This window comes from Numida meleagris, chromosome 1 (assembly GCF_002078875.1).
Source record: "Numida meleagris isolate 19003 breed g44 Domestic line chromosome 1, NumMel1.0, whole genome shotgun sequence".
Lineage (NCBI taxonomy): Eukaryota > Metazoa > Chordata > Aves > Galliformes > Numididae > Numida > Numida meleagris.
The window spans coordinates 116,074,438-116,089,410 of NC_034409.1; the positions used below are offsets into that span (position 1 = coordinate 116,074,438).

The window sequence follows — 14,973 nt, forward strand, 5'->3', positions numbered from 1 at the left end:
AAGACTGTTCAGCTTTGGGGTGCTTGTTTCCTGCACTTGCATCAAGGGAGTGATGAAAGTGGAAGTTGTGGTGTCAGTGTCTTGACTGGGCAACTTCACTGTGAACATCATAAATGGTCATCATAGCAAACCTAAATTGTGTTTTGAGAGTTTTAAGTCACTTGTGGTTTAAGTATATTTTAAAGCAGAACACGAGCAGCTGAGAGATAAGTACGTAGGAGCATTTCCTGTAAAAATTATCTAAGATTTGTCTTTGGTAGCTTGTTTAGAGACAGCTACAAGGATAGACACTGACTTCTGACAGAAAATACTCCCTGCTGTCATACATTCGCTTTTTATTGCTTGGTAGTAAGAACAACAACAGAGTAGAACTTGAAAAAAATATTTCTTTTGGGTTGGATCCTTAGTTTGAGTTGTGATGAATTTAGGTGTTGAGAGGTTAAAAAGGAAGAATCTACCCTACAGAAGGTTGTGCTTTTTAGAGTGACTTAAAACACAGTAACGTTTTTAAAGTGCTCCATATTCCTGAGAGAGCAAATTTCAAGCTTAACTAGAAGTAAGCAATTGAGAATGTGTTGTTACTGATTGACTGGGAGAGGATATGTTGTCTTTATTCTAAGCAATACTGGGCAAGCAAAAGAAACAGAAGAAATGGCAAATTATTAACCTGTGAGCCTAAATGCATTTTTTTCTTTTGCAATTGTTGTTCTTTTCTGGGGCCAGACTCTATCTTTTGAGAGTTTTCTATAGGCATAAGAGACATGTATACCTATCTATGAGGTTATGATTTCTGTGATTAGGTACCATTGTAAAAGGACCTGGCCATCTGCTCCCTTTCACAGAGAGCAATAGAAGCTAGCTTTTGCTCCAGTCTAGACTGTAATGTAAGGAAAGAGCCAGCCCCACCACTCCTCTTTTTTTTTTTTTAGTAGACCAGGTTGCTTTTGAACTTTTTCTAAATATGTAGGTAAAAATGTTATAGAGGTCCCTGTTTAATTTTTTTTTTTAAGTCTAGAGCTTAGGTCTCAATAAAGCCTACTTGACTTCTTTTATCAGTCATTTACTGAAACTTTCTAAAAAGCATTGTGTACAGTCCCCTTACTTCCATTATTTTGAATTTCAAATAATTTTAATTTTGTGGAATCCTAGCATAATGAACACAGGAGTGCAATAGGGAGATTTGTTACAGTCACTGTGCAATTGAAAATGTCAGTTGCATAAGAATACAAAATATTTCTGCTCCTGCTGTGGGATAGAAATCTGATGCATGAACTCCTCTGTTCACCCAGATGTGTTACGAAGTGGTTGTGTTGAGCCAGAAAATAGGAAGATTTTTGACTATGTGCCTGCTTCTAATTAGGAGAAGGCATCGTGCCATGGAGGAGGCTGTCTTTCAGGTCATTGACCTAAACATGTTTGTTTGCTTCTAATTTGTTTTGGGTGTGACTTGAGGACCTTGGCATTTGGCAAAATTAGATGTGTTTATATCTTGTGCCAGTTCAAAGCACTTCTTTTTCTGGCTACCTGCTTTGCTGCTTTATCAGGCTCACTACTGATGCAGTGAGCTCTGACAGTGAATGGAGTTAAAAGAATTTATTAATTGCAATTGAGCAAATGTGCTCGTGTTTGAGGAGTGACAGTTCAGCAGTGGGTTGGCTTGAATTAAACAACTCTGATAGACCTGGTGAAGACAAGTCCTGTGATGAGACCTACTGATCTCACCAGCACAAAGGAACTGAGCAAAATCCCTATTTCCCTACACTTGTTATTGTTTGTTGTATTGGCTTTTGTTTTTTCTTTCCAGGACAAAAAAAAAAAAAAAAAACACCCTACCTGGGTATTATTTTTGTTTTTACAAGTCAAAACAAGCAAATGGAAGAACACAGAACCCTCTGTGAACAACTTATTTTTAGTTCATTTGTTCAGGATTGAGTAATCCCTGAGATGAGGCATCATGAGTCACGTTGTTCGTAAAATGTCGGAATGTACAAGTTCCTGTACATAAGAATTATGAACTATGTCATTGCTTTGAAATGGGTGTGTTCTGTGGATGTGATTTCATTTACTATGAAATATCGAGGGTAGTGATCAAACCAGTGCTTTTTCTTTTTAAAGAAAGACTTTTAAAAGTCTTGCTAGTCATGTTTTGAGTAAGAACTGTAAGAATTATCTTCATATCTGAATCTTGGTGTATTGAGTCCTTATCTCCAGCACAGCATATGAAGTGTCTCAGGGACTCTGTGCCTTTACCACACAGTTTAACTTGTGCTGGAGCATAAATTTTAATGATCCTGTAAAAAGGTTATGTTTTCTAGTCTCTTCTGGCTTATTTTGTTATATTTTCCATCACATTTATTTAAGGCATATTGGTAAAAATCTCTCTTTAGAACAAAAACAAAGCCCAATTTAATTTTAGTGTTTGAAATGTAAAAATAACTGAGGTTGGATGTGACCTCCAATCATTTCATCCATCCCCACGTTCAAAGCAGAACCAGCTTTGAAGATAAATTTGGTGGCACAGGCCTTGTCCAGTCAAGTGCTGAATATCTTCAAAGATGGAGATTCAACAACTTCTCTGGGCAAGCTGTGGTGTGATTTATTTTTCTCTTTCCTTATATCTACTACTAGAAATTTGCTGTACTGTTACCGCGTCCTTTGCTCCCTGTCCTTTCTGTGAGAACCTCTGAGAAGAACCTGGCTCTTCCAAATATGTAAAGGGCCATTAAATGACTGTGTATAGAAATTGGATTTCCCCTTTGTCTGGTCTTCTCCAGTCTGAAGAGACCTAGGTCTCTTACTCAGCCTGTTCTCCAATGTTGTGTTCTTTGTTCCTCAGTCCCTTTTAAGTTTTTTCTTTTTCATTGACATCTGTTTAAAACTACAATCAAGTGACTGTTTGTTATAGCATACTTGGCAAATAGATAGACCAGATGCTGTAACAAGCCTCTCTTCATTCTTTGATTTCCATCGTTTATTTCAGAGAAAGTGTGAGAACACTCTTTCAAAGGATGTGTACTAAAAGAGGCCTATTGTATAAGTCCACACAGAATTCAAAGAATGCAAAATAGCAACTACTCTGTGGGAATTCATCCTCTATTATTAGTGCAGGCAAAAATGAGTCAATTAAAGCATCTTCTGTTGAGCTACTTGTTCTTTCAAATCCATTAATTGCTGAGTTAACTACAGGAAGACTAAAATCTAGAAGCAGTTTGGGGGGGGGTATTGTAATGAACTAGTCTCATCAATCGCTTGATTTCTGCAAGAAGTTCTGGTTCCAGCTCCTGTTCTAGCAAAAATATTAATAATGGCTTGCCTCAGTTAAAGTGTTGTGCCTATTTTTCTCTCTTAAAGGGTGAAGTGGAGGGTGACAAGCCCCTGGAAATCCATGCCGCTTCAAATGAAGAGCGAGCCCTGAAGTAGAACACCAGATCACTTGACATCAAACAGGTAAAGGATAAAAATCAGTGGTAGTATATGACCACAGCAGCAAAATAACACAAACATTTGGAAATTTGACTTGTGCATAGGCATCTTCTTCATATTGATGTAAAGGGGAAGAGAGGTAATAATTTCAATTCTATGTTTATAATCATAACATTTGTCCATAACACGTGTGCTTCTTAATGCTACCTGGTAGGTGTGTCCTCCATGGGTTCTGAGTTTAACAATGCCACCTTCCTAACTGATGGTTTGTTTTCTTCTCCCCTTCCCATTTCTGCCACCATACCAAAAAACTGGTTACCTTCTTTGTCATCCTTGTGCGAGTATGAAGGAGAGGAGGGGAGCCTCTTCTCTGCTCTTACATTTTCTCTAAAGTTTTGCCTGTTTCAAGGTACAGCCTCATCTTACAGCCTGTAACAATCCATGGTGTGCCTGACCTCTCATGTCAGTGCACTTCACTAATGAGACTTGCTTCTTCAGCTGGGAACTACAGGGGAGGAAATGGAGGCAGTATTTCCTGATTCTCTCAGCCGGAAACTAGAGTTGAGACTCCAGTTCTGTTTTAGGCTGCTTTCTGAACTGGAACAAGTCCTGAGATTGTTACAGTTTCTAGAAAAGAAAGAAAATGGAACAAAAGACAAAAGCAAAACTCCTAACTTTTAAAGATAGTTCTTGTTCATAGGACAGAAATAGCTGGGTGTTTAAGGCCTATTATTGCTAATGATTATGTAATTGGACATCATTTAGGACAAAATATCAGATTATCTTGTCACATAGAAGGTATTAAGGATGTCTTTTTCTGAATGTGTTTTCTAGTTGCTTGTCTCTCTCCTATATTACTTCCACATCATGTTAAAGAGTTATTTTTCATCAGGAAGAGATTCTAGCATTGTTGAGACTCCTCATTATTTTTTTAATTCAGTGCTCTTTTTTCTGGTGAAATTCTTTTTTTTTCCTAGCTGCCAACTGTGTAAATAGAGCTCAGATTTAGAAAACTGCACCAGTTTATTCCATTCGTCATCACCAGACACAAACATTATGCAGAGTGAGCATGTCTGCTGAACAACAGTGTTCTACTTCTACACAGCCAGATTTAACAGCAAAACTAGTTTCTAATGTTGTTTCCATTAATGTATTTAATTGCTATAGCTAGTTCTCAAAAGGGCAAAGATATTTTGAGTGGCTGATTTACTGAGTTTTTCCTTCAGACATAAGAATTAGCTTTCCGTCAGAATAGGAAGTCTCTAAATGTGTTTTCTAGTATTTTATAAAACAGCCACATAAAAATACAAAAAAAACCCACCTTGTTTTATGTAAGATACTCAGGAAAACCAGGAGGAAGGAAAGCTGCTCTGAAATTCACTAACATATTGTGCTGCTTGTTAGTTAGGACAGTGTTATTAAGTTTTCCTGGCTTTTTTTCCACTTAATTTTTGTTTATTTATATGGGACGCTGTGCAAATATAAAGGTTCAATACAAACAGAAACCTATAAATAGATTTTATTTTCTTTCAGTATTTCTTACCATATGAAGATAATTTCTGCCAGATTTTTGCTCGCTTTTTGAGACATTAGTACTTCGTGCTTGTGGCAAGTTTTCTTTTAAAGAAGAACTAAAAAAAAAAAAAGAAAAAAGGAGGGAAAGCTGTTAGGAAGATTTATACTAAACTTATCCAAAACCTTTGTCCTCAGGATTTCAATCATAAGTATACTCATGCTGTATAAGTAAAGCAAGTTTTGAGGTATGCTTTTTTAACATCTGCTGCCTAAGATGTTCTGTTGTCTTTCTTGCTAGAGTTAAGATTGCTCAGGTGTTTGAAGTATCTAGGTGCTGCTGGTTTTGAAATCTGCTTGCTTTGCCACATGTTTTTTCTGGAGGAGATGCATAAATACAACTACTAGAGTTTTGACCTAGAGCAACCAAATGGTGAAAGTTTAATTCAGTCTCAATTTTCAGCTGTTTCTGTGGGGGTGGCAATTTGTTACTTCTGCTTGAAATCAAATCTGGTTATTTAACTCCATACTGAAGTCCAGCTGTTTTGTTGGATTGGGGTGATCTCAAAAGTTGGAGAACACTGCTGTGATCTTTGAAAAGATGTGTTTGTTTATTCTGAATGAGATCAGTCCTGAAAGTCTCACCATATTTAAAACTATTGGCAATACTCCTAGTTGGATCTGGTTATAAAGTAAATGTTGCCTCATTTTCCTTATAAGGATTTGTCACAGCGTGGGTCTTTGAATTTTGACTGATCAGCCAGGAACAGTATTGCTTTGGCTTGGAAGGGGTAACTTGTTTCTCTATTCCAAAAAAACCCAGCAGCATTGCACTTCCTTTAGCGCATGTTTGTACTTAACAGTTATATGCAAACTACAGCTCAAACAACATCCATCCCATCATGGGAGAGACAAGCTTTAATTTTATCCAGCTGTTGTGCTGGTGAACTTCATGGAGGCGACAAGAGTTTGTTTTTCCATGGCATCTGTCATTTTCAACCTGTTTAGGTTCTATTTTTATCTAATTCTATTTGTTCCAGTTAAATTACTCTAGGTTTATACCAGAGTAGATGAGACTAGAGAAAGTACACCGGATGGGAATGAAATGAATTCCATTTGAGAACGCTGATTTATTACAAAAGATGCCAGTTGATGCTTTGATGCTTTGTTGCTATGAAATGTTCTTTCTCTCTTATATTTCCGTACAGCACAACTCTAGGAGCCAAGGAACTTGATGATCCTTGGGGTCCCTTCCAACCCAAGCCGTTCTATGATTCTATGATCAGTACTGTCATGTCAGAAATATGAATACTTAAATCCCTACACGAGATATTGGTAGTGAGAGTGTTCATCAAATAGATTTTGATCAACTTTCAACATCAAAGAAAAAAAAGAGTAATTGCACTTTTGACAACTAAAAGAAAAGGTCTAAGATATCGTAATTCTGCTTTTTCTCTCTTTTTCAATCCTGTCTCAATATTATCTGTGTCCTTTTTTGACTTTAGGCGAATAAAGATATAGATAGAAGTAACGATTTCCTAGGAAAAAGAGGATGACCATCTGAATCCATTTTGATTTTGAATGTGACTAATCTGCCTTCTGCCTCAGGAAAGACTGCCATTGTGCTGCTTGGGCTTCTGGACTGGCATTTGTGAAAGGATACTACATATTTTGGGTCAGTCTTGAGACCTTGTCCTCAGTTCTGCAGTGGGAGTTAAGTCTGCCACATTTGTCCTGTTGCAGGATCAGCATCGCAAGTAGCAAGTCTCAAAATTCCTCAGTCTTGTTATTATTTATGTGTAAAATAAAATTCCTATTACAAAAAATGGTCATGATTTCTTTTCCTTTCCTATATTCTTGAAGCTCATGTGTTTGACCTTGATATGATCTAGGAAAGGTTCTTGAGATGCTGTTGGCAATGCTGGTACATTTAACAATGAGGAAAAGCTTGAGGTTTGGTTGACGTTAGCTAATGGAATTACGCATTTCATCAATTACAGTGAATCTTGTGTTTTGTCTGAGTCTCCCTCTCCTTTCTATACAAATCTTCTGCCTCACCGGTGCCAGTGGGAGGTATATAATGAAGCATCTGTGAATTCCTGTCTAGTAGACGGGTGGGAATGGAGCTGTTAATGTTTGTTCTTGTTTTTGCTTGAATGCACAGCTCAATGGGAATGAGAATGTTATGGTGGTGAGAACCAGCTATAGAATAGCTTGTCTGTTTCCTCATTCTGGACTAGGGGAGGGGAGAAAAAGTGAAGGGAAGGGAAACACAAAAAAAAATTTCAAGCATTTTGAAATCTTCACAATAAAACCCTTTCATCATTTGTTGCCATTTTCAGGAATCTCTCTGTTAGTGATGCTTCAGAAGATACTGTAATCCAAGTCAGTTGTGATGCTTGTAATCCAAGCAGCTCATAGCATTTAAAGTTCTTCTTTAAAGGTGAATCTTAAGTGTTCCTAAATTAATCATCAGTGAATATGAGGGAAGGATGGAACTAAACGAGTGCCTGTAAGATACAGAAAAATTCTGAAAGAAAAAGGCAAGAAACTACAAGGTAAATTGGATTTAAAATGTTTTTAAACATTTTTGTTATTACTTGCTGCGATGTGCCAGCTGACTGTATTTGACAGACTTCCACAGAGGAAAAACAAATGAACCTTGGCAATGCTAATGCCAGGCAAATTCTTTCATACAGGCATAAGGCATATAGTTGCCTCAAGTAGAAAACAGTATCTCGCAACATGTTCAGTGTGTGTTTTTATGAATGTTTTAGGCTGGTAAATATTTGTATGTGTTGTGCTTAAAAAAAAAATCCCAGGTTAACTAAGTATAGTGACTCAAATGCTTTTTCATTTGGGCGCATCTTTGTTTTGCTTGTTTACACTGCTGCTTAGAAATGTCCCAAAACAACAGGCTGCAGATGCTTTTATCTAGCAGGAAAAGGCTGCCTTCAGCCACCTGCATACTCAGATGAGGGGACGGTTCCAAATGGGAATAAGATGGCCCTGTCTGGAATCCTTGAAGTATGTCTTCTAGTAACAGTTTTTTTACAAATACAGAAAAACGTTGCATGCTTTTGAGAGTGCAAGAGATCCTAAGCATTCAACTCACTTGGCACACTCCTCATGAGGAACAGGAGAGCGGTTGGCTGCTGTTTGTATGTATGTATACATACACAGATGCTGGGGCCTCTTTTTTGCATGCGTTATCTTTTGCCAGACTTTGCTTGTGAGTATTACAACATAAGGTAAAAGCAGTATATTCCCCACCCAAGTTTCACATCAGCAATTTGATCAACCTTCCAGCTTAAGCCTTTCAACTTGGTAACTGGAGTCTGTGTAAATGAGGAAACTGTCTTCTTCTCAGTACCCTTGGTCACAGTGTCAGCAAATTTGCTGGGGATGGGTTGCAATCCTGCCTCTTGAAAACATGATTTTTAAGCTCTGCAGCTTGTGGAGATCATCTAGTTATCCAGTGCAGCCCTTAGTCTGGGATGGAAATTCCTATACTTAGTTTCTTTTTTGTCTGAGTCAATGTAGATAACGCAGCTTCTCATTTTGGCGGAAATACCATCGCTAGCTGACTAATCCTGCTAGCCCATGTAAATGGATAATCTTGGCAGCCTTGAATAATACCACAGTATTTTGACACAAGTGTTTACTGTATTAAAAAACAAAAACAAAAACAACTCAGTGCTCTGACTGCAGAAGGCCCCCGACATGAACTTATCAGCAGAGGTTGTAAATGAAGTATTTTGGAAACTTCCTCATTGTAGCAGTCACTACCGAAGAGACTTGTTCTTTCTGACAGTGAAGAATTATAAGATTGAGACAGCGGGAATGGTATTTTAGAGCTGGAGAAGTGGCTTGCTACAGCTCTGTTTATTGGCCCTGGCAGAAAAATCTGTACATTTTCTTTTTTAATTCCTTACTGTTATTTCCGTACCTTCCTATAAACTCCAAGCTCCTTGTAAAGTCTATTTTAACATAATAATCTGCTCTTAACAGAGAGCATTTCAGTTCTTCAGGCTTGCCAGAGGAGCCCACATACTTCCCCACCGGGCCTTTCTGAGTCTTTCTGAATGTAGCATCTCAAAGCAGGATCAGCTGTTGCACCTGGATGGCCTGGCAGCTGCCTGGGTCAACAGCCCTATGTAGTGTTTTTGTCAGGTACAAAAGCTGCTTGTTTACTAGGAAAACCTTTGATAGCAATAGCATAACTACAAAGCAGAAGAGGAGATGTCTCTTAGCAGAAAAAAAGATGTCTCATGTAACATCCTGTCTTTCTGCATCTGGGCTGTCAGCTGATTCTGGTGTTTCTTGACTATGTATTGTTCTTGATGTGTCAGGAGATGACTGCTTTCTCAAGGTCTCTCTGAAAGCAGTGTTGGTGTATTGATGCAGTTGCATTGTTTTCTCCCGTTCCATGTCAGTGAAGTTCATTGTTGGTCATCTTGTTAAAGACCAGTGTCTAATCGTGATGTTCATCTTGTTATCTTGAAGTTACGGATTCCACCAGAATGCTGCTATTACTAGCACGTTTTCACCTGATGTTACTGGTAGCTGTTGCATTGGGGTTAAAAGCTGGAGAAATCAAAGGTGGGCTTGGGATGTTTCACAGGTGGCTATCAGTCTTCTTCCTCTAAAAGATTTTAGTGTGGAAAATAGAACTACAGTGCCTGCACCAGACCAAGCTGTCAGGCTTTTTTGACTTCTGCTGGCCTTTTACCAACACCCGAAGCCAGGTGGTTGTGTGAACCATGTCCAGCTGCAGCAGGTGAGCTGGGTGTGATGCTCCATCATGAGGCCCAGATACTGAGGCATGATCTTGATAGCTGGTGAGGTGCCTTGGGGGCATGGGCTGACAAAGCTTTGGTGGGTGTTTTGCAGTGGTTCTGTAAAAAGGGAGGCTGCCCCTGGGTGACTTGTTAATATGTTCCCAGGAATAGCCATGCAGCAGTCTGAGCTGCACACACACTTAGGATCCCAGCGTTCAGGTCCCTGTGCCCACTGTAAAGAGAGCGATGGACAGGAGACTTATGTGTTTATACTATGAATACAGGATCTGCATAAGCCTCAAGAGTTTAACTTGACAGGGGCTAAAGCTAAAGGGTGTGCTTTACTTGTCTGAATGCTGAGGTTAGTAAGATAGGTTATTTGCTATGTGTGCTGTGTGGCAGAGGGCAGTTGCACCAGAAGACTCTTGCTGTGGTCCTTTAGCTACTTGGCTTCATCAGTCCTTCTGCCCAGGGAAGGCAGCTTGCAGGTTAACACTGGGGAGCTGGTCCAGGTGCTGGACCAGGACTTGCTCAGCATGCCTTTTAACGTAGGAATGAGTGACCACGTGACTGAGTAAAAGCATTAACTTAAAAGGAGATTCTCGTTCTTCCTTCTTTGGATGTTGCTGCATGATGGCTACACAACCACACCACTTCCCATACCAGAATTTTTAAAAACCCTATGGTCTCTGTCCCATCGTAGTAACAAACCCAATGCCTGTCTAGTCAACCTGATGTGCTCAGCTCCAGGGCACAGCACCTATGCTGCTGGAGGAGTCACCTGCTGCATGGAGCTGACCTTGATCCTCACCTGGACCCAGCTGGAGCCTGCCAGGGGAGGAATCAGGCATGGCACAGAGATGCACAGAGGTATTGCCTTGTGACAGCTCACGGCTTCCTGGGGGTGCAGGAGAGCTCCTTCGTCTTCCTGGAGGTAGAGAGAAGGATGAAGCATTAAGCTGGACAAGTCGTAAGTGGCTGCATGTACTCACCAGTCAAAGTTTGTAAGCAGGAAGCCATGGAGACGGCACCTGTGATCATTACAGGCTGGCCAGGGAGGCGGTGGAGTCACCGTCCATGGAGGTGTTAAACATGGAGATGTGGCACTGAGGGACATGGTTAATGGGCATGGTGGGGTTGGATTGATGGTTGGACTAGGTGATCTTAGTGGTCTTTTCCAACCTTAACAATTCTATGATCTTGTGTTTCTGGATCCTTTCTTTTTTGTTAGTATGTGTACAGAAATGCACGGAGCTGTGCATCCATCCATAGTGAAAGGGATTCTTCCCTTCCCCCACCCTCTGCCCTAGATTAAGTCCACAAACGTCTCTGTAAATACAGCCGGCCTCAGACTCACTTCCTGAGGGAGCCATTTCCTGACTCGTAGGGCGCTCGAGCAAGTGCTCATTCATACCGTGAATCATAAAGGTAACCTCCGTTCAAAGCGCTGTGCCATGCTTTGGCTTCCTACAAAAAAACGGGTTTTGTTGTTGAACACAGCCTGCTGACATCAGCTGTGCGCGTCCCCTTGGAACTGTTCCCGTAGGGTTTTTTGATCTATCTTAAAAGAATCGTTTCCAACTGCCTGGGCAAAAGTTGGCTGCTGAAGGCGGGGAGGCTGGCCGGAAGCAGTACGTCCGCTGTCATGCGTCAGGCATGACACATTTTTAGAGTGGCATTAGCTCCCACAGGACCTGTCCTTATGTTTCGAGGCATGCTCGAGGAGGGCCAGAAAAGCACCCTCTGCCAGCCCCTGCCTCCTCCTGAGCCCTATGGAGCTGTGGCAGGAGCCAAGCCCCCTTGTCTGTAGGTCTCTAGCAGATGCACAGGTCAGGACCCAGCTCAGCAGCCTGTCCCAAGGGTGCCCAACTCTTCCCCTGGGGTTTCCCTGCAGGACGACCAGCGACATATCCGGGCTGGGCTCTTGATTCTTGGTGACACCTCATTTTGTCCCATGTGCCCGCCTGGCCTGTGGTCCCTCTCTGGCCGCCTTCCCAGCGCTGCTCTGGCCCCTGGCCCTTCCCTGAGTAACTGGGAGAGCTGTCGCACCTTGGCCTCCCCTGCTTTCCAGGTTCCTCTGCTACAGGTCCTTCAGGCTTCTCATGTGTGGTTACTGCGGCAGCTTTTATCGCTGATTGCATGACTGTGTTTCCTTAAAATGCGGGCAATTATTACCTTGAGAGCCAGAGAACAGTAAGTTCACTCTTTTATATTTATTTGGAACATGAAGCTTTTCAGCTGGGTTAATTTGTCGCAGTGGCGGCCCTGTGGCCTCACTGACCTGTCACAGTGCCGATGCCGGGCTCTGTGCCAGCTCCATACCTCCAGCTGCATGGCTGGGCTCCCCAGAGCCCCTGCTGCATTGCTGCATGCCAAGGCAGCTGCCTGAGGCTGTCCCCCGCCCCACAGCAGCCTCTCCTCTGCCAAGAACAGGAGGCAGTGAGAGCATGCAAAGAAACTGTGTTGTGGGGTTTTTTTTGTGTGTGTGTGTGTGTGTGTTCACCCGTCTGTCCCTACTGTCATTTAAGGACTTTCCCAACAGTGAGGGTAGGTTCCTGCCTCTGTCTCTTCTCCTCCCTTAGTCACAGCGTCACAGGATGGCTGAGGTTGACAGGGATCTCTGGAAGACGTCGCTCTCCTCCCAAAGCTAAAGCCAGGTGAGAGCTGTGTGGCTTCTGCAGGGAGTGTGGGGCTGAGGCCTCACAAGACTCCAAGTGCTGCAGCAGCTTCCAAGCCTTGCTGTCACCACTTCGTCCTCACGTGCCCCTGGAGATTGCTGTGTGCTGGGGCACGGCTTGCTTGGAGGAGGCCTGCCTGCTTGTACATCTAACAGAGCTTTCCCCTTCCTTAGGGGGGAGTTGTTCTTTACTGGAAGCAGCAATTTTTCAAATGTACATTGGTACCAAATATGAGAATCATATCAAGTTTGAACTGTGGAAAGGCAATGCCCAAATGCATAACTTGTGCCTGGTTTTCCTTTGCTTGTTCCAGGTAATGTATTCTTTAAGCATTTTGTCATTGAAATGTTTTCCCTTCAGGGAAGGGAAACTAATATGAGATGTTACAAACGTTCCTAGAGGACAGCTGACTTGTATGTAGTGGAATCATAGAATCATAGAATTGCTCAGGTTGGAAAAGACCTTAAAGATCAAGTCCAACCGTCGGGTGGACAGAAGAGCGGCTCACCTCTCTCGGGATGGGGATTTAGCCGTAGGTTTATTCATCAGATCTGTCATCCTAAGGAAAAACTGAAAACAAAAACAAAAAACAGAGACAAGAAAAATGGTGCTTATAGCGAAGAAGAAACTAACTGGGCCTCTCCACTTAGTTACCATGCCATAACTGTTTTAATATGTTTGAGCCATTGGTTACTTTCCTGAAAGCAAGACTCAACACCCTGAAGTAATTTATTGTATGATAATTCCAACCTGGTGCTTGTTTTGGATTTATAAATGTTGTGGAATGCTTTGCTGAAAAGAGCACCAGATGTTTTTTGTGGTGCACACTTGAAGGTCGCAGCTGCATCTCATAACTTCATAGCAGACGCAGCAAAGGCAGGGATTTCCTGCTGAGTGCTGGGCTGCCAGGATGTTGTTTACCTCAAGGTGAGCCAGTGCAGCAATGGGTCGTGGTGGGGCTTGAAGGAACAGATAAACCTTGTGCAGTGGAGCCTCTGCCTGAATAGAAACCGTTGAGTTTCAGATTCCTGGCCGGTATTTTTATGGCTTGTTTGAAGGCACCTGGCATTGCTGGAATCACTGGTGCTGATGCATCATGCCTCACTATGGAGCAGCTGGAAGAAGGCATTCCTGCAGTGCAGGATCTTATGCTCTTGTCAGTGGTGCCCGGTGCCAGGATCAGAGTCAATAGGCACAAACTGCAGCACAGGAGGTTCCCTCTGAGCACCAGGTAGCACTTCTGTGCTGTGCAGGTGATGGAGCACCAGCCCGGGCCGCCCAGAGGCTGTGGAGTCTCCTTCTTGGAGATGCCCAGAAGCCGCCTGGGCACCCTGCTCTGGGTGTTCTGCTGGACCAGGACTTGATGGAGCCAGAGGCCCCGATAACCTCAGCCATCCTGTCATTCTGTGATTCAGCCCCTGTGGGCACAGCATGCATCTGTAGGAAAAGGTGCACAACAGGTGGTGGTGCAGGCTCTGTGCCTGTAAGCAGAGCTCTGGCTGCCTGCACTGCGCGGGGGGGATGTGGCCATGGTGTGTGGAGGCGAAGCTGGTCGTGCTGAGGCGTCCAGCTGGGATCCTGAGGGCGTCCAGCTGCAGGGTGAAAAGTGCTTTGGCGTTGTGCAGCACAAAACAACAGCCAAGTCCAATTGGTAAGGAAAGCAGCGCTGGTGACATGCTCGTTGCACAGCTTCCTTGCACGTGCAGGGCTTCCCCTGGGCATAGCTTCCCACAGGTCTTCTGGTCAGATTTCAGACAGCTTAGTGATGGCAAGCTCAGCATAGAAATGCAGGATCATTTTACTGCTTCCCCGTGCTGAGGAGGTTGTCGCCTGATGCCTATAAATCCTGCATATTTGCTTATGGTAAGGTTTTTTTTTCTGGTACTCTCTAACCTTGGCCTCATTCACTTTCATTTGAACTGGCTGCACTGTGTCATGCGGTGGACTTCATTCCCTCGACCTTATTTAAGGTCTGCCAGCTCTCAGAGATAGGTTGTTACATAAGATGGGTGTGTTTCCCTGCAGGGCTGAGGAGCAGTGTGCGCTGACTGCGGTTACCCCTGGAACCTTCAGCCAGTTTGGTCTAAAACTGAATTAATACAGTCTTACTTCTTTGGTGCTAGCTCTTGTTGCTGCCTCTCTCTGCCAGGCCTGCCTGGTGCTGCTCAGACACAAGTAACTCTGGCTTGTAAATCCATTGAGATGTGGCTGAGGAGATTGATGGGAGGTAGTAATAAACTAGGGGGCATTGATATATCCCAAGAATTTATCTATGAGATGTCTCGTTTTGCAAAGTAACCTGTTTCTGGCCGGTTTCATGGCCAGCCCTGCACATGGTGCCCCGCTCTGCTGCAGACCCTCCTCCTGCCCTTCCATCCCACTGCATTGGCAGTCCCCACGTCTCGGGTACTCCAGGGGGAGACACCAGTGGGCTTGCCCTGGCACCCCCTTGGCCATCCCCATGTTGGGTGGGTGTCTGTATGGGCCATACTGGAAATTTTTACTCCATTTCTTTACAGTTTGGCCCTTCAGTGCTGATTAAGATCAATCCAGTAAGTAATAAAAAGTAGCAGTAATTA

The 14,973-nt window shown here is 42.8% G+C and overlaps 1 protein-coding gene across 4 annotated transcripts in view; it reads left to right on the forward strand.

Moving 5' to 3' along the window:
* The window catches only part of APOO (apolipoprotein O), a 31,772-nt gene extending 25,007 nt beyond the window's left edge, over positions 1 to 6,765 (forward strand). For 2 of the 4 annotated variants that reach the window (XM_021408786.1, XM_021408812.1), the window contains exons 8-9: positions 3,352 to 3,447; positions 6,441 to 6,765. In XM_021408786.1, the coding sequence (XP_021264461.1) occupies positions 3,352 to 3,420 (69 nt within the window). In that variant the 3' untranslated portion in view covers positions 3,421 to 3,447; positions 6,441 to 6,765. Of the gene's footprint in view, positions 1 to 3,351; positions 3,448 to 6,143; positions 6,375 to 6,440 lie in introns of those variants that run through there. The other 2 variants (XM_021408794.1, XM_021408804.1) reach the window with 2 other exon arrangements.